We start from the raw sequence: 19,231 nt of genomic DNA on the forward strand, positions 1-19,231 counted from the left end.
GAGGCAAAGGCAAGCCGAAAGGAGAATGGAAGAAATACTGTATGGTTAGTGATTATGCACAGCAAAATCAAGCAAAGCGTGGTTCGGTGGGTTAAGTCGAGACTTTCCTTTTTTTTTCTTAAACAAATCTTTTTTTTCACAGTTTTACAGTAAAAATTACATTTTAAAATTGTTTTGATTTTTTTTTAAATTTAGCTGGCATTAATTAAATATTTAACTGGTAAAAATTTAAGAAGAGCTTTTAATTTTTGTTGTTTTTTTCCCTATTAAATGTTGAAAAAATACCATATGAAAATTACAAAAATTTTACTTGAAAAACAGAAAAAAAATACTGCAAAAAAAACGTACACCATAAAAACAAAAAAAAAAACGTTTAGCATTTTTTTTGGTTATTTTAGAGAATAGAATATGTAGTTCGTGTGTATTCTACACGTATTCTACTTTCGTAAAGTACTGCTTGCGCGGTCATTCTTACACTGCTTGCCCATAAGATCACGCGGCCATTGGGCAGACGTTAAACGGCTTCGTTTGGTGGCGCTGCCCTCTAAGTTGCGCGTGTTCTGTTTGATTTTGAAAGAAAGAACTCGAGTTCGAGTCCCCCCCCAATTGAGATAATAAAATAAAATATTTAAGCATATAATTTTTCCTTCTGCGATTGGGCAAGAGTTGTTGTGTATTTCCCAAGCCTACAAACTCTAATCCGCAAAAGGTAGATCAAATCGTTCGCTCTCCTCTGCCGTTGACTCTGCACTATTGCTCCATGTCTAAGTGGGCATTGCAGATCTGATGTGAGTGAATACAATTAATTTTCTTTTATTTAAATAAGAAATTTTCTTTTTTCCTATTTCAGATCCATCTCATTAGCATTCTGTGCGTGCACTTGACCCAAAATCGAAAAACGATCAAATTAATGGAGTGCGTGACACATTTACCTATTTCTAGGCAGAAGTTTAAGTTAGGTACGATCACCTTCCTTGGGCTGTTGTCGCATAAATAAGCCGATCGATCGCAATTGGAATTTATTGTAATTGTCTGAGTGGAATCACTGATGGCCCCACAAGGCCGTTACACTTTGGATATGCATATACACACTCGATCGAACATCCCACTGGTTGGTACATCCTTTTATTCCTGTCAAATTTATTCTTTGTGCCCAGCAAACAGTTGGAACATTCTGAGCTGTCCTCCAATGTGGAGACACCAGCTATCCTACGACATGGGTAATGGGTAAAAATTGTAATACAATAAACTAGAACTTTGTTTTTGTAGCATTTGTTAGTCTTTGTTCAGGTCTCAATATGACAAACAGTGGCTAAGCCAGCCCCATTGAAAGTAAGTGCATCGCCTCGCCTGCCCCAACGACAATGGCTTTCAAAATTTGTTTCAACTTTGCCGCCCGCCTGGACCGCTCTAAGCTAGTTCCTCTCAAACTGTCGGCTGCATTTGGCATTTGCCAGCCCCGAAGACCGAAGACCGAAACATCTAAAATAGCCACGACAATGGGGCGTTGTGTAGTGTTCAGTTCAATACCATTTGCAATTGCTGATCGGCGATTGGTATGGGGCTAGGAGGACTGGTACTGTACTGGTCCCTGGTCACATCAAGTGCACTGCTGTTCAGGCCGCACAGTGGAATATGATTTGGTTCTGACTGAAGAATTTTGATGTCTTAAAACGTAGATTATAATGTGATTAAAAAATGAATAAATTAAACACAAAACAAGATTTAGTGGTCGTTTCCGCTCCAATCTTATTCAAACTTTGAGATAGTCCAATAATGTATGGCATATTTTAATATTCTTTTGTTTCCATTTTATCAGATTTCAAGTATTATTATTTATGCCATTTTATATAGTTTTCTTTTGATGAGCCCTGCTTTGTGGTTCTCTTTATCAACAAGCAGTGTAACAAACACCTTCAAAACATCAACCACTGTGCCTAATTACGTTCCATTGCTCACCTGACAGTTTGACATTTACACGGTTTTATTTTCCAGCTAAGAATTTCAAACCTGCTGTCGCGCTGGTGGCGGCGCAGACCGCCGCTGCTGATTTCGCATCGCGCGCATCTTTCGGCGTGTAATTGCTGGCAGTTTGGAAGAGCATCCAGCTAATTATGCCAGTGACAATGGCATGAGCATTTTCAGATTCATTATATCCCATTGGGGTGGGGATGGATGGATGTACCATACATACATATTGTTGTTGCAACCAATTGCGAAAATAAAAGCATGAAATGCTGCAGTGCCAGCGCTCGATGTTTTGTTTTGTTTGTGCGAAATGTCAAGCTGTGGCGCAAAAGCCTCAACAGAAGTGCAGCAGCAGCAACAATAGCAACAAAAGCACTGGAAAAGAGCAACAAATGATGGAAGAAACAAGTTGAACTTTAATCAAGTTTCTCGGCCTGGCCGCTCTCCGCCGCCATGCATTCGCAGATGCTTTTGTGTTTTTTGTGTTGCCGCTTCTTCAATTCTGATTGAAGGTCGTTCCGCTGCAGTTTGACAGCCTCTGATCACTGCTTGCATTGCAGTTCTGAAAGCACTGCTTGAAGCAGGGCCCCTGTGGAGAATTTCTTTATATTTCCTTGTTAAATCTGCAATCCAACTTAAAGATGTACCAAACCGTGAGAAGCAATCAACAATTGCTCAATCAATTTCGCATTTTTGTGTTATCTCCCATCAAGGGTCATAAAAGCCCGAAATGAAGACACTCCCACAGCCATTACCTGGCGGCCGGTTAGAAGTATAGTGACGAGGCGTGAGTACCCCCTAAATTCCCAGATGCTCGGCCAGGCATAAATCATTTCCTACCTCTGACATCATATGTCCCCTCCCCCACCCCCACGCCCAGTTCAGTAAACCCGATATTAATATTACTCTTGTGATTCCTTACTCTTGACAAAATATATAATTTCATTTAATTTACTGACTTTTAATGGACTTGGCCGAAGTGATCAGAACCAACGCAAAAGAGAATGATAAAAGAAACATAACAATAGCCGTAAAAAGCATCAAAGGGGGCAAAATCGAAAAACCAGAGAACAATAAGCTTCCGACTCAGATCGCGATAATATCAAAGACAAACTTGAGAACTCTGAGTCAAGTGGCGGGGACAAGACATGGCTCCTCCTCCGGCTATTTGCTGCTAATAAGAAAATAATGCTCTCAGCCCACTCCAAGGTCAATGTCAGGCCCGGCCCGGCCCGGCCCAGAACTTTTTCAGGCGTCAAAGATAAAAGTGAGTCAGCTGAAATGAAACCCACTAATGGGTAGACATTTGCAATCAACAAGTTTGTCGCCCAAGTCGTTTGTCTGTGTAGCTCTGATATTGTACATGCATAAGTAGTGTACATACTCGTACATAATAGAATATTGTGTTGGGTGTTTCCATGGCTGCCATGGACTGCTTGCATCAGCGGGGGCTGGGTGGGTGTTTGCTCAACACAAATTCCAATTTATTTTTTAATTATGTTTACTAATACCCGCCGCCACTCGCACTCGCACTCCACTGACTACTGACTGCCTGACTGCTGGTTAATTACATATGCAAACTTGTTACACAAAAAGTAAACCAAACCAAACCAAACGCAAGCAGCGAAAACAAAGAAAACTGTTGCAAGGCGATTCGTCCGACAACTCTCCAGCTGGTTGCCTTCGGACTGAAACAGTCTTCTTGCCTCCTCCACTACACGCGGCGAAAACAGGTGCCCCGCAATCAGTATTATTCGTACATCAGTGCTCAACAGTTTTTTCGAGTGTAGCTGTGTCTGCCCTGTGGTGGCGGTTATTGTTGGACAAACATTGTGGTAGGGGTGCGGCGAGGGGCAGCACACGCTCCCCACAGCGCCAAATGTGTGGCAAGTAGCAAATGGCAAATAGCAAAATGCTAAGCTGCAAACGTTTGTCAGCAAATAAACGAATTTTACGTCCACTCGTGAAAAAAAAAACATTACCAGGAGGGGTAGCGTAGCCAACAGATGTTTGGCAGTTTGCCAACAAGTTGCAGCAAATAAAAGATATCTGTGGTAGTAGTTCTTGGAAAAAAGCAATCGTGTTTAGGATGAAGAGAAATATATTTTTGCACCTTCGTACAGTACAGGAAATCGAAAGAAATAGATACATACATATAATGTAAGTACATTCCAGCAGTCGAACACCAATCGTTAATTGTTACAGCTAACATAACAGGGAAATAAATCGGGAAACCTTTAATTAAACACCCTAGGAAGACATGTCAACCGGGGAATGTGGTCGCTACACACCCACAAAGAAAGAATCAAGTGTCGGGTTTCTAATTGCCTCACAGCCAGAGAAAACAGAGCCACAGCGCCACAGAAGCACTCCCACTGGCTACCCAATGTACAGGCGCACAAATTAAATACAATTACGAGTAAGGCAGAAATAATTGCCAAGCGTGAGCGACTACTCATAAACAGGTTCTTGCTGGGATTAGAATGTTGTTCGGTACCCCCCCTGAGTTGGGCTTGGGTTCTTTCGTTCTTTGTGCGGGTGTTGGCCATTTCAAGGGGCAGCAGGCCAGGCGCATTCTAATTGCCACAAAAGCCGCCATGTCCTTGGCTTAAGCTGTGGTTTTTGTACGCAGATGATTGATTGGAATTTTTGCCGTATTTCTCTCACCGGCCGAAAGGCGGATATTGTGCGAGAGTCGAGTCGGAAATTGGGGTTCGAAACAAAATATGCATAAATCAATTATGAAAACCAGTAAGCGAGCGTAAAGCAATTTAAACTGGTTCGGCATACATTTTTCGACTTTGTTTTCCTCGTTTCTGCCTCGTTCGCTTCAAGTATTTGCATAAATAGTGCAACTTGTGCGCCAATTATACTATTTATAAGGCGAATTTTGGTCAATGGGGAAGCAGGTGACTGCGAAACTGTTGCACTGCTTTGGCCGCTTGTCAGAGCATTTATAACTGTTGGACGGGTTTCTGTCTGCTGCTCATTCAGATCTTAGATCATATCTGAGCTTTACTCGCAGCATGCCATAAATGGGGAAAACATTCCTCATCGGTGTCACTTTCCCACCCCTTCCCCCCTTGGGAAAACAAAATTGAAAGCATTTTTCGGTGAAAAACGCATAAATTTGTAAACCATTTAAGTTAAAAACCTTCCACCGAACAAAAGCAACGCCTTTGCTGGGCGTAGTCGCAGCTGCTGTTCAAAACCAAAAAAAAACCTTACATAATGCCCACTGAGGTCAGTCTGGGGCGGCAAAATGAATGAATCTGTTGAACGCAAGCCCCCGAAGGCAAGGCCCAAAACGAAAGTGAAATTCCCAATCGCTCATCGCGCTCCGCTCTTCGATTCGAGTCAATTTATTTATTGGTTTCGCTTGATTTGGGGCTCTTGATTTTGGAAATTAAACAATTATGTATCCATTGATTCACAATTTTACTTTATGTTTATGCACTCGGGGTTAGTTTTGTAGTAAATTGATTTATGGAAATCATTTAAAAAATGGAAAAACACCAGAGGGAAATTCACAATTAAAAGAAAGTGTTGCATGGAAAACTATGAGAAATTATATATTGATTGGAAAAACATAAATATGGGGCAAAAAATACAACGAATGAAAGCAAAATGAAGCCCCAGGTATTGCATTTTTTTTTGGTACAAAAACGCCATCATAAAAGGACAAAGGCATTGCCTGCCTGCCTGCCTGAGATCACGGACCCATGAAAATGGCAAACGAACATGAAAAACTTCTTAGCTGGGAAATTCTTTAGCCGGTTTTTGTGTTGCCATTACTCGATACCACTCCCGCGAATGGCCAAAACCAAAACTGGTTCAATTCCAGCTCCCTGGGCATTCGGGCAGCGAGTGCGGGTGGCATTTGTCTCCTCACAGACACACACACACACACACACACACAGATAGAGACTCACGACTTGGCCCAAAGGCAAACAAACTCCAACAATCCAATCCAGACTTTGGCCCTTCCTTCGGCTGGCTTTTTGTTTTTGGCGCTCGTGCTGGGTTCAAAGTTGGTACGTGGAGTCCCCCCCAATCGTTAGGTTTTTGGGTGAAAGGCCACAGCTGATTTGCATTTTTGGTTTTGGGTTGTTTTGTTTCGTCAATATTCTATCAATTATTTGATGTTTGATTTGTGCTTCACACTTGAATGTTGACTCTTCTGCGGCTCTGCGTTGGTCTTTTCCGGTTTCCTCTCCCATTCGCTCCCCTCTGCCTTTCGAGCTGCTCGTGCCATGAGTTTCATTATTTTGTTTTTTTTTTCGAGGTGCGACTGCACTTTGTTTGCGTTCAGTTTTTGCAGCAGTTTTTTATTTAACATTTATTTTTTTTTTGCGTTACTCCTTTCGGTTGTTACTCGTATACATAGCTTTATGTAATTTGCAAAGCGTGCTCTAATAAAAGCAGCAACAAAATTATATTGCAAATATTAAAACTAAATTACGAGCGCAAATGCAAACGAGTTTCTTTTTGCGATTGCAAATAGTGGAATCGACGCGAAAAAAAATAAACACAGAGATTGTTGGGTGCTTGCTGGTGCTGCTGGAGTGGCACACAACTTTGTATGGCCATAACTGGGCTTGGCTTGGCTTGGCTTTTGCTTGCCGCACTGGCCAGGCCATAAATCTCGCGGTCAATACTCGCTAGAGTGCAAAAACAAACGCAAGAGTGAAAACTGAATGCAGAACCTCAAGCACAGAAAAAGATTACAAGGGTACACAAAAACAGAGAGACAGAGAGAGAGAGAGAGATCTAGAACACAAACCTCAGGGATAGATTCCGTTTATGATAACATGGAAATGATGTAATAATTTATAACTTCTAACTCCAACAATAAACCACTAAATTCTCATGGACACAAATCCACTTTAAAGTAGCTCCCGAAGCTCCTAATCTTGTTCAAATCTCTGACATTAGCTTCAGGTCTGCTCCAATTCCAGATTGTCGAACAAATTAAAGCACTTGAATTATCATTCCAGCAACGAACCGAAATTCCTTGCCATTGTCAGTGCTCGACAATCTCCCAATCTCCCATAGATGTCATGCAAACAAAACCACTTCAGGGGGGGTAGAACAAATACATACATTTGGAAAATACCAAACCCCAGGCACGTAGCCAGATCTCCAAATAGAACGCCGCCAAAAAGTGGTCTGTTAGTGGTTCTCCATCAATGGAATGGACTAGACCGACCAGAACCCCGACTGATCCCCGGTGAACTGTATGCGGCAAGGTGTGAAAAGCTGTTGACCGCCCAGCAGGTCCGCCTCCTCGTACTCCATTTCAGGCACATTTTACCATTTTTCCCCCGCACATGCTTTGGTCTGGTCTGCGGGTTGCCTTTCTAAGTTTGTGGTTTAAGTTTTGTAGGTCTATAAGTCGTGGCGGTGTTGATTGAATGTCTGGAGACTGCAGACCCAAACAGTAAAAAACTGAAGGATCGTGTGTCTGGTCTCAGTCTGAGTCTGAGTCTTTGGTTTCTGGTTTTTTCTTGGCCCACGATGTCGTGCTGCCATTGTTCGCATTAGTGTTGCATATTAAGTAATAGAACTGTATTTTTTCCTCACCCTATCACCAGCTCTATATCTGGGCTCCATCTATGCATCTGTTTCTGTTACTGTGCCCGCTCCAACCTACCGTACCTCCCTCCGAGTGTCGCAACAGCCATACTAAGTGAGTTGTTTCCATATAAATGCAAGTGGCAACGAGAATTCGGTTTGGTTTGGTTTGGCATGTCTAAAAGGGATTGTTTTTGTGTCTGACTGAGTACATTTCCAGCCTTGCCTTGCTTTGGGCTTAGTCAATTGCATTAAATCAGAGTTATGCCACGAATGCGAGTTTAAATGGATCGAATGGAGCTTATGCATAGGTTCTTGGGTAAACAGATTTTCATACCTGTTCCAGAGTCTTGAAATGGAGACCGAGTCGTTTGCAATGTTTGCAGAGCAGTAATATTACATTCGGTAAGCCAAAATAAATTCCAACTAAACGTGAATACTTGGCAATATGCGTTTTAGGTTTATTTGCTTTGTTTAGCACGCGGTTTTCCATTGCCGGCTGCCCTATCGATACTTGCATATCGATACACATATGGGCATCGATAGTGTAAGCTATGTAGGGTACTCTGTGACTGTTAGGGCTACTCTATCAACAGAGTATATGTAAATATAAATACTGGGACTTCTGTTCTGTTTTGTCTACAGAACCAAGAGGCGAAACTACTACAGTTCCAATATAAATGATTAGCAATTCCACATTTTAGCTTTAAGCCGTTATTCTGTGCTCTCTGAGGACACAATTCGTATGAATTTCGAGCAATGGAAAGAGAATGGCAAATGTGAAATCAATTTGAGGTAATTTCGCTAATCTTGCATAGCCGATGCCATCCATAAACTCTCTCCTTCTCTCTTCCTCTCTTTCTGTCTATTTCCCTATCAAGAGATATATTATGCAACCTTAGCCTACACCCAGAAATACATAATTCACGATTAGATCTGTCGCTCAGCGGCACAAAATTTCTATGCATTGTAATTTTCCGCATAATTTCGCCTCCTTTTTTTCTGTGGGTTGTCTTTGCCTTTGGCGAATATAAAGAATAACCCAACAAAAGACAGACACAGGCAAACAAAGCAAAACAAAACAAAAAACATTTTGCCACACGCTTCAGCGACAAAATGGTCAACAATCTTGGCTTAGTTTTGTCGGCCAGATGTCTATTGTTGTCGTTGCCGTTGCTGTTGTAATTACAATGGCCCATAGCCACTGCCACAGCTAGAGCCAAAGCTATAGCTATGGCTATGGATATGGCTGTTCTGGTTGTCGTGATTTATTGTGTGAACAGCAAGGTTTCTTTGATTCCCTCTCTGTGGCTTACTTTGATTTGCTTTTGTTCTCCCACCGCATTTGCATATTCTTTGGGGGCCTGAGGCTTCATTTGGCTGCGGGTGCCACTCGAAATTGGGCGTGACTGGGCGTGGGCCAGATATCATACGCATAGAAGCCATACTCAAAGCTCAATGAGTCGCCAAGTGCTTTGGGCACTCTGAGCCCTCTGAAGCCGCTAAGTGGATAGGAATTGGCTTCCACAAAATGGGGAGGGGAGGGTCAACGAACCCAAACCACCACCACCACTCCGACGCGACGGCACGAAGATATGCAATTCTCGAGTGGTTATTAAAGCAAATAACACTCGAGAGTGCGGTCCCCAATACTCACTGTTGTGCTGCCACCGTCAATCAAGAGTTGAATGGCTTTTGAAGTGGGGCTCCTCCATCTCCCTCCATCCTCCTGTGCTGCTTCTCCTCACGCCAACACACTCTGAAATGAATTCTTTTGCCGAATGATGCACTTCTCTGGCAGATCGATTAATGGCGAATGGCGGCTGAAATGCCTTGATGCGAGGACTACCTACTTATGCGAATATGACACTCACTCACTCTCCCAAAAAGCTGCTGACTGATTGGATTGCATTTATGGTGTGGTGTGGGAGGATACGATTCTGCTGTGGGCGCAACAACAAAAAATGATCACTAATGGGCCTGTTCTCAAATGATTTAAGTTATAAATATTTCCACAGTACTTTTAAGCACTGAGAGCGCAGTAACTGAAACTTGTACAGTTGAGAAGCCCGTTGAGCAGGCCTTCGAATCTCACTCTAACAGCCTTGTTTTTCCCACAACATTTTAAATAGCTGAACTGCAGTCAGTCCTTAAGTAAGTCCGCCATATGCGTATTAGCCAAGGAGCTTGCAAACTGGCCAACTCATTGTTATCCGCTGCGCATTCCCCCGCTTGCCGCCTGGCCGACTGGCCCATTCATTGCCCACTCATAAGACTTGACATTTTTATTAAAAACTCTGCTTCTTGGGACCGACAACCGACTGCAATCAGGCGATCAGCAATGCAATGTCCCGACTCACACAAAGGGCATATTTTATGCATGCCGCTCGTTAAGCGGCTGCTTCATCTTCTTCTTCTTCTGGCTCTCTCAGGCTTTCAGGCCTCCATTTCGTCGGGTTTGTTGTCGATGCCAAATTGGCAACAGTTTGTGTTTATGGCCAGAGGTTGGTTGCTGTTGCTGTTGCTTTTGGGCATCATTTCCTGCTTAAATGGAGAGGAGAGAGGGAGTCCCCATCCCCGTCTCCTGCTTGTATATATTTATAGAGCCTCTCTGATGAACCGTAATCTCAAGGATAACTGCATATTTTTATTACAGGTTTCCCCTACGCTTGCAGCCAGTAGCCAAGCTGAGCTGAGCTGGCCCATAATTTCCCAGTCACAAAAGGCCACAAAGGAAACGAATGACTTAGGGCACAAACTTGTTTGCTCTTCTTGGCATATCCGCGAATGGCAGACCATTTCGCATGTCTCTCGTATTCTATAGTATCATTTTTTTCGATCTCCTACCTTTAATATTTCGCTAACCAAAATGGGTTAATGGACAGCTTAACCTCCCTCCCCTCAAACGCTAATTTAACAGCAGAAAAGTGCCAAAAAAAAAAATACGTAAAGAAATATAAAAATAACCTCAGACCGCAAGCAAAAATGTACCTCTTTTTGGGGCGTAATTTTAGGTTTATAATTATGGGGCCGAAAAGCTTTAATGACTGCAAATTGAATGGAGTCGAGTCGAGGGGAAATATGCACATACATCGCAGATTTATTTTGCACTTTGCAATACGCGAAACGGAAATGCCGAAATGGTTAAAGCAAAAAAAAAAGAGAGAGAGAGAAGTCAAACAAATGGGTCAAGGATTTGAACAATTTGGCTACACTCGATTGGCTCTGGGTAGGGCATAGAGTTCAATTCGGTTCCGTTCCAGCCATCAAAGAATGAACACGACACAACAACACAACACACAACAAGACACACACACCTGGTGTACTGTACGCTTTGCTGCTTGGTTTCTTTTTTCAAAATATTTGCGCTTGTTATGTCACTGACTCTGGTACTCTCGGACAGAGGTTCAAGCCATCAGCCGTGCATGGCCCATACGTTCGTAAATATCGTAAATTTCTGCTTGTTCGCAGTGCCCACAACCCAGCGGGTGGCTGTCCCATTCATGTGGCCATGGTTTTGGGTATGGGTATGGCTATGGCCATACGTACTCTTACGATATCTACATCTTGTATTTGGGGTGTCTGAGTCAGTCGGGTCAGTTGGCGGCATGAATCACTGGCATATTATGCCGGGGTCAGAGCTGCATTTGATTGGTTATTAGTGGGTTAATTGAGTGATATTTTGCGGTGCGGGGCGAGCCGGGTCCAGTGCATCCGAAACTGTGGGAAACCCACAGAGGACCGAGAAACGTCAGAGCCATCGGAAATATATGAGTGGCAGTTAATGTGAGCTGGTTTTTCCATAGATCATATTTCTCGATCATCGCTTATGCAACCTTTTAAATATTTTTTAACATCTTTCCCCTCCCCCCCCTTGTGCTTGTGTTAATCACTCAATTTGCGGCGACTTTCGCCCCTTTGGCGAATGGCAACTGCATGGAACTCATAGCCAGACCGACCCACCTTCCAGCCACGCTTCCGCTTAATGTCAACACTTTCTTTTTGTGCCAAAAATGTTGAATTTTTGTCTGTGATTTATGCTACCGACTGGCCAAAATTGTCAAAAGAAATCCGCAATTTGCAGCGTGAGTTCTGCTCGAGTGCCCGGCACCCAAATGACCACCGACTCGGACCCCGCCACAGCTCGCTGGAGGTGGCGGCTGGTAGGCTGTTGGGGCTGTTGGCTGGCGGCGCGGCCAAGTGGGAAGCCGTAAAAGCAACGCCCAACTGGCTCGAGTGGCACAGTTGCAACAAGTTGGCGACGCGAAAGTTAAACGAAACAGATGCAGAAAAAACGTACAGACAACGAAAACGTTGTGGAAAAGCAGTTGCCACAGCAGAAAAGCAGAAAGGCAGTAAAACCCAAGAAATCCCAATTAAAAAGAAAAGCGAAAATGTGTATGGCAAATCGAGTACGAAGCGAGAAGCGAGAGAAACACGAAGGAGAAGAAGTAATTGCGTTCAATGCACTCCAATGGGGCGTGGCAACGACATCTACATTGGCAGTACGGTGCCAAGCGTTTCGCGCACTCTCTGCATGCACCAAAAGGTGGGCAAAATGTTGTACAAAGGGTACATTTGTCGCTGGGCGAAAAGCGGAAATCGTAGGCGGCGAAAATACCAAAAGAGACCTACAAACTATACCAGAAACGGAAAAACGGAACAAAGGCTGTGTTACGCTTGAGAGGGGGCAGTATGGCAACAGATATATTGTATATTGTAAGTATTTTAGATATTTTTACTTCCAAAAATAGCCCATCAGCCCAAAGAATGCAGACATTAAGTGACTCCCCAGATATTTTCAACATGATCCCACTCACCTGAACAGCCCACGCCCACTTGTCAGCCCCGGACCAACCTCAACTTTGATCGAAAGAATGCAGTGGAAATTGCCGAAATTTACATATAAAGCTCACTTTTATCAATGCAGTCTCCTCTCCGCTCCGCCTCATTCCATTGGAACAGAACACACCCCGAAAGAGCAACAAAAGAAATACCAATGCAAAATAAATGCCTTTGCCCCGCCGCGGCCGTTTGTGGGGCAATGCTGCAGAAAATAATTCAAAAAGTCAAGCAAAAATGTCAACCATTTTTGCCGGAAGAGTGCGGCGAAGGGGGGTTTCAATTTTGGTTTACAGCTCATTGACATTTGGCCAAAGCAAAGTATCTGCACAATCTCAATGGTTCACCTTTTTGTTTTGGTCTGGCTAGAATAAGATATTGGATACGACAGTGAACATTGAGAGGCATACGGCTAATGCGGGTTCGTGGTCTTTAAAACGATCGTTAGCCCGTTTGGCCTTGAATATGCTCAAAAAGTATCAGATGTCATATGCAACAATGAACATATTTATTGGAAATGTGTTGATAGTACACTTTCATGATAGGTAATAGACTTGATAAGGTTTTTAAACTGAAAATACACTTAATACACTTAATAAACTTGTTTCAATTAAAGTTTCCTTGATAGCTATTTGTTAATAATTTGATAAGATTTTACGTCCAACGTAATGTACTAACTTTTAACAAATTAATGTTAATATTCATAATAGAAGCTCTCTCCATCTCTCTTCGAGAGAGCATAACAAATTATGTGTGAAAGTCTCTTCACACACAAAAATTTTAACTCTGATAAGATAAGAAAAATATGAAACAAAAAAAAATTAATTCAAAAGTGTTGGCCCTGAACTTCTTGGCGTTTGTGGCTTTTGTTGATGTTCCCATCTGGTTCGTTAGAGTTAAAGTTTACCTAAAAAGATAAAAAACAACGAAAAATACATGAGAAAACACACAAATTTTTGTTTTATTTTAGAGCCGATAAACTAATTTGAATGCTGCACTAAAAATGAAAATCAGAGCACACATAAAAGTGAATGAAAACAAAGGCGAATTTAATTATTTTAACTGGCGTGAAATTAACACAAAGGCAGCCGGAGAAGACAGCCCGCGGCGTCAGGCGTTCTGAGGGCGTGGCGTATACCCATATAAAACCAACAAAATAACCAGATGTTAACAAAGCAGAGGTACCCGTTGGCAGAGGATGCACTTGGCATGGGCGAATGGAAATGGAAATTAAATGAGTTTGGGGGCCAGAGAAACTCAATAAACTTTTACTAGATCAAGCCACCAAGGGCACTAACAACGTTAAAGCTTGATAATACAGGTCTGATAATAAAGCTCCCACTGGCGGAACAAATTGTTAATTGAGTAGAAACAGATTCATAGACTGATATGTAAGTCCAAGTGCCTCCATTAGGTCTTCACAGCTCTCACATACAAATATTTCCAGCAACCACATGTTAAACAAACCATATAAATCCAAACAATCAATCACCTTTTGTAATGAAGCCAAACGATGTGTAAACCGATATATCGCCATCAGGTTAATCATCGCCCAGACAGGTTGGGCAATCTTGGCCCCATCTCCAGCAGCTAGCAGCTTTTGTTGTCTCCCTCCCTCTCCCACAACGTACACACAAATGCAAGGCAATTGCAACAATAGCAACAACAAACAGCAGCCGCACTAACCACATATAATTGCTGTTCCAATAACCTCTAACCCGAAGGCACAAAGCAGACAAGCCACACACAACACAACACACAAGACAAGAGATAACAACGAGAAATACAAATTGTGACTCGTGCCACAACAAAGCGGACACTGGACAAATAATCAAATATATTAAACTGTCAAACCAAATAATAACCCAAGACAGTCACACCCACACACACACACACAATGGCAGGGACATGGAAAGGCAGAAAGAGGCAGCTGTAAATTTGCACAAGTGAGTGCAAGCGAGACACAGATAACAGAAAAGGCAAAGGAGGAACACAACACAAATATTTACAGTAAACTAAACCCAAGAGAGGTACACCCAGAGAATAAAAGAGAGAGAGGAGAGAGGGATCAGCTGAACGTAATTGCTGTTGTTGCTCTGCCTACGCGACCTGAAAATTGTTGCTGCTGCTGCTGCCACACAAATAACCTCAAATCGTTGCTGTTTTTGGTAATAAACGAAGCGTTAAACAAATTGCATTACAACAAAAACCACAACATAGAAAACAAATTTTTGGCTTCTTTCCGATTTGTTGGCTACCATATGCAAATCGTCATAAATGAGGCTGCAGTAGGAGTAGTTGTTGTTGTTGCTGCTGCCTTGGGCGTAATTACATCCACAGCCAAAAATGGTCAAACGAGCGAGAAAATTATCACATTGCAGCCCACTGTGTGTTGTTGTAATGGCAGCCACCAAAACACTGAAATTAAATGCAAATTTTTGGCTAATACAAAACAAAATTCATACACACTCACACACACAGCCATACGAAAGGTTTCATAATCAGGAAATTTACCATTTTTCGGTGTCTTCAGGCGGAGGAAATTAAGATTGTTGCTGCCGAAGATTTGACATTTGATATGCAATTTGAATAATTTTGGTAAGGCAATTAATAAAGCTACCTCAAAATGAAAATGTTTTGCAGATCTAATTTCCCTTTTCCTATCTCCCCAGCCGCACCAGCCACAACACTTCACTCCCCGCAAGTGCTGTATGTATGGCAAAACTAGTTCCAACATCAGAAACTACAGAAAATGCCACGGACAGCGAGCTTAATTCAAACACAGACATAAATCAATGAACGCCAAAGTCGAAGGCAGCCCAGAAAACAGAAATCAAGGAAGGTAGAAGCGAATAAATTGCACAGCGATGGCTGCGAGTGCCAGCCCGCCGTAGACTTAATATTATAGACATAATTGATTACACTTTGCACTAGAATTCAATCAGGCAACAACTGTATGAATATGAACGCAGTAATTCTCTGGGGTAAACTAAGGGTAAACACACTTTGTATCGATGAATGAGAAGCTATTCTTAGGTTTAAGTAAATAAGATGAGATTTAATTAAGATCGTACTGATCTTTCACTTTATGCTGCCTTTTTGGGATTACCCCAACTATAGTTGACGAATTTAAATGTTTTTAAATTCAAATTAGGGCCTGACCTTTGCTCTCAACATTTTAAATTAATTTAATAAAACTTTAAATTAGCTGTAAGCTATTTAAGCAGCCATTAAATGAGTTACAGGGTCTAGCCAAAGTCATTTAATTAGCCATAAAAACGCAGATATTTATGTGCATGTCAAATCTGAGTGCGGTCCCTAAGCAAGTAATGCAGAAAAAAGAGTTCGCTTATGATATGTGCGATGCAATCCAAACAAATTGTGTAAACTGCTGAAATATGCAATCAGCAAGCAGCAGGCAGCTTACAAATGACATTGAAGTGGCGCAAGCCACAGCCAAATGGACACATTAGCCAGATCATGCCACAGGCGGGCTAGTCCAGTCAACATGTGCTGCCCCGCCGAGGTGTGTCTCCCTCGCGCCATGTGTGCATGTCACTTGGGTGCTTTGGCTTGGGTTGGGTTGGGTCTAGTCGGGGCCTGATTGAAGGTTACAGAGCAATGTGATACAGCCATTAAACCACACATCACAGAGAGCAGTACGAACATATCTCTCCGCTGTATTAAGCACATCAATACAAGATCACTATTCTGCGTCTCTGACTTCTTTCTGCGACTCTGCCGCCAGGTTGAATGAACCATGGAGCGTCTTAAACGCCCACGGTGTGCGAGGGAGTTATTGGCTTGTTCTAGCCAAACGAACATGCCATGGAATAGGAGCCCAAGCCATAAGAGCTGCGGTCCGCCAGTTGCTAAGCCGAAAGGTTCAAAGCGAAGGCGTCGTCGCCATCGTCGTTGGAAGCAGCTGTCAACAGATGCGACAGATAAGCCAAATGGAAACCAAAAACCCCAAGCCGAAGAGTCTCATAATTTTCGCAACTTGATCTTGAGCACGAAATCTACAATTGTAGAAACAGAAGAGTGAGTGTACACACGTGTAAATTATGAGAGTTCATCCCATTACCCAGCATGCTGTATCCCTTGGTTAAGAAGCTGGCGTAAATCTTCTATGGCACACAGGTCATAAATCTGCTAAGTAACATGTTCTATGTGTACAACAATTTGTCATGTGGCCACAGCCTTAGCATTATCAATGATTTATGAGGAAGAAAATACAGCTACAGGTGGCATGGTCCATGGTCCATGCAGAATCCAATAAGTATTGTATGTGGCCAGATAGGAAAACGTTTCGTTTCCAACAAGTTGTATCGGAGTTAGACCGGATGGAGATGCTTCGTTTTCGCTTGCGTTTTTTTGTTTTTGTTTTCCGATGGCATTTATCTTGACCCGAAGGCAAAGTAAAGTTTTCATGGCTCATGGCTCAAATATTGCGAGCGTCGAACTGTAAAGCTATGAAGAGAAGCTAGCGCTGAACGGAAGTATGCGTTTAAGGTTATGGGCACAGGGCCAGGCTACACTACATCCACTATATCCACACGCAAACACAAACTCACCAGGTCGTCATTGCGCCGTTGAACAGACTGGAAATATTGAACTATTTCATTTGGATATAACTCTCTTATTTCCTGAAGTTGGACCGCATCAGGCTCATCGCAGCCCATCCACTTAACGACCAGATACAGATCATCTCCCATTCGAAAGCTGTGTATAACTCTCTCCAGCTTTAAGCCAGCAGGCTCTTCCTCATCCCATATCCTCTCTGGCGTGTTCTGTTATGGGGAAAGTGTAATCAGTCTCAAATGGAATTAATTGCTTGAAAGGAATGAAAGCAAACCGTCACTCGAAAACCTAATGGAAGAGTTCTTGGTTTCAGTTTGATGTCCTTTCAAATAATCAAATAATAGCTTTCTTACACAATCCTCAGCATCCTCCAGCGAGTAATTGGCGCGAGTTTTTTCGGTGTTCGTTGATAGCTTTTTCCCTGAGTCTTTCCTATGCTTCTTTGCAGCCTCCAGAATGTCGCCGAATTTTATTTTTTGCTTATTGGTAGGGAGCACTGGTTGAAGTTGGGATCGGCTTTGCTTGGTAGGTATAACTGGTTGGGGTGGGCTTTGCTTGGTAGGGAGAACTGGTTGGGATTGGGGTTGGGTTGGTTGTGCAGACGCGAAGCTGGAAGAGGTGGATGACGAGAAAGACGCCGATGACGAGCACGACGCGGAAGAGGATGCAGATGACACCAACAACTGCCTACGACTTTTTGGTTGGTTCAATAACGGTGGTGTTATTGATTCAAAGGCTGGCGATGGCTCGTCGTCACTGGAATCACTCAGTCGGAGACATTTCTTTTTCCAATCATTTCTTAGCTTCTGCTTTGGCTCTTGCCCTGGCTGTGGCTTTACCGGTGTGCTGCATCCATTATTCTGCACTTCAATACCCTGAGAAGCATTCAATTTCATATGTTCCTTCTCATCGACCGAGCGCTCCAAATTCCTAAGGTATACATCGTTCTCATACTTGGCCAGAAGATGGATGCATTTGCCAAGGTTCTGCATTGGCTCCCAGGTGCTACACTCTGCTTCAAAGCCCTCCCATTTGACAAAAAACTGGGTTTCTCCTTCATAAAAACGCTTTCCTTTGATTTCCTCAACAATGTATTCCCGATCAACTAAAGTGGCTTTGGATTTGGGCGATTTTGAATTCGTCGTTTTCTTTTTTATAGTTTTCATTTTTACGGATCGGATTGAATATTTCCACAAACTGTAGACAATCAGCTGCCAGCTGGTCCGAAAACTATCAGTGCTGCCAACTTGGGTTATTTTCTTGCGCGCAAGTTATTAATTGATTGAATTGATATTTATTAAATTAAACAATGCAAATAATGCACTATTTAGGAAATATTTCACTCGGCGGAACATTATATAAAGTAAAGCAAACAGCCCAACCGATCTGCTGTTGCACCTGTTTGTGCCCTGGTTGCCGCACTAAACTCGTTTACTCGCTCCTTTTTGGAGTGCGCCCCACAGCAAATGTGCATCAAAGCTGAGCGGAAATAACTGTGCTGTGTGTAAATGCGAATGTATGTATGTATTTTAATTGGCCATCGGGAAAATGTGCAACTTTTCTCTTTCGGCTCGTGTACATTTCATGCCACAGAAATTGAAATGGAGCGGTGTGTGTGTGTTTTCACTGGAATAATGCTCAGTTGGACAACAATGTCATTGGCAAGTTTCTCATCATTATGTTATGGCATGCAGCAAATGCCAATTTGCATAGATAGTATGTATGTAAAGTAGCAATTATTTATTTCCAGAGGCTCTGCGGACGGGGCCGGGTCGCCAAAATGCTGTCTGGCCAGTCGAGAAAGAAACTTCAGGTACTGTGACAAAAAGAGTTTAGTGTTTGTTAAGTCGGTGTCGGCGAGTCGGCCAACCTGTTACCGCTACAGTTATGATTTTGAGCTCAAAACTTGTGCCACAACTTTACCCATGTGCACATTTCTTTTTCATTTCACTTTCTTCACACACACATACACACAGGCTTATACATACTCGCGCAAGTACATGTGGTTTTGGTAGAGGTGGATAAGACTTCGATGTTTGTACGTAAAACATCGATGAAACATTATTGTCCAATAACTTACAAACTAACCTACTAAAAAATAGTATTTTTAAATCATAGAAAAAGTCAGTTAAAACTGTCTTCTATTAGCTTTCTTTCTTTTACAAAGAATAATAATAGAAACTGAAAAAACATCGATGCATCGATAGTTACATTGTTGTTTCACCCACCTCTACAAACGATTTTTTCTTAATTCGATCAAGTTAAC

The 19,231-nt window shown here is 42.5% G+C and overlaps 2 protein-coding genes across 4 annotated transcripts in view; both read right to left on the reverse strand.

The window, feature by feature from the left end:
• The window catches only part of LOC111080472 (flocculation protein FLO11), a 37,009-nt gene that overhangs the window by 13,762 nt on the left and 4,016 nt on the right, over positions 1-19,231 (reverse strand). The window contains exon 1 of one of the 2 annotated variants that reach the window (XM_022376108.2): positions 7,622-7,667. The exons of the other annotated variant lie outside the window; for it this stretch is intronic. Within the exon in view, the coding sequence (XP_022231800.2) occupies positions 7,622-7,652 (31 nt within the window). The 5' untranslated portion in view covers positions 7,653-7,667. Of the gene's footprint in view, positions 1-7,621; positions 7,668-19,231 lie in introns of those variants that run through there. 2 annotated transcript variants of the gene reach the window in all.
• LOC111080474 (chromobox protein homolog 2) lies at positions 12,769-18,971 on the reverse strand. Of its 2 annotated transcripts, none has more exons than XM_022376109.2 (3): positions 17,319-18,967; positions 16,959-17,174; positions 12,769-13,291 (listed from the first exon to the last, which is right to left on the reverse strand). In XM_022376109.2, exons 1-3 carry the CDS (start codon positions 18,129-18,131, stop codon positions 13,211-13,213), a joined length of 1,110 nt encoding a protein of 369 aa, XP_022231801.2. In that variant the 5' UTR covers positions 18,132-18,967; the 3' UTR covers positions 12,769-13,210. The 2 variants fall into 2 exon arrangements, with proteins under 2 accessions (XP_022231801.2, XP_041448721.1); XM_041592787.1 differs by lacking the exon at positions 12,769-13,291 and adding an exon at positions 17,240-17,253 and having other exon boundaries at positions 17,088-17,174; positions 17,319-18,971.

Source organism: Drosophila obscura, unplaced genomic scaffold, assembly GCF_018151105.1.
Source record: "Drosophila obscura isolate BZ-5 IFL unplaced genomic scaffold, ASM1815110v1 contig_186, whole genome shotgun sequence".
Classification (NCBI taxonomy): Eukaryota; Metazoa; Arthropoda; class Insecta; order Diptera; family Drosophilidae; genus Drosophila; species Drosophila obscura.

What these genes read in the sequence shown, in the direction of transcription:
- LOC111080474 (XM_022376109.2), bottom strand. Translation starts at nt 18,131, where the DNA reads ATGAAAACTATAAAAAAGAAAACGACGAATTCAAAATCGCCCAAATCC. An exon ending in TGGAGGATGCTGAGGATTGT is followed by an intron (nt 17,175 to 17,318) that starts GTAAGAAAGCTA and finishes TCCCCATAACAG; the next exon opens with AACACGCCAGAGAGGATATG. An exon ending in AACGGCGCAATGACGACCTG is followed by an intron (nt 13,292 to 16,958) that starts GTGAGTTTGTGT and finishes TTATCTTTTTAG; the next exon opens with GTAAACTTTAACTCTAACGA.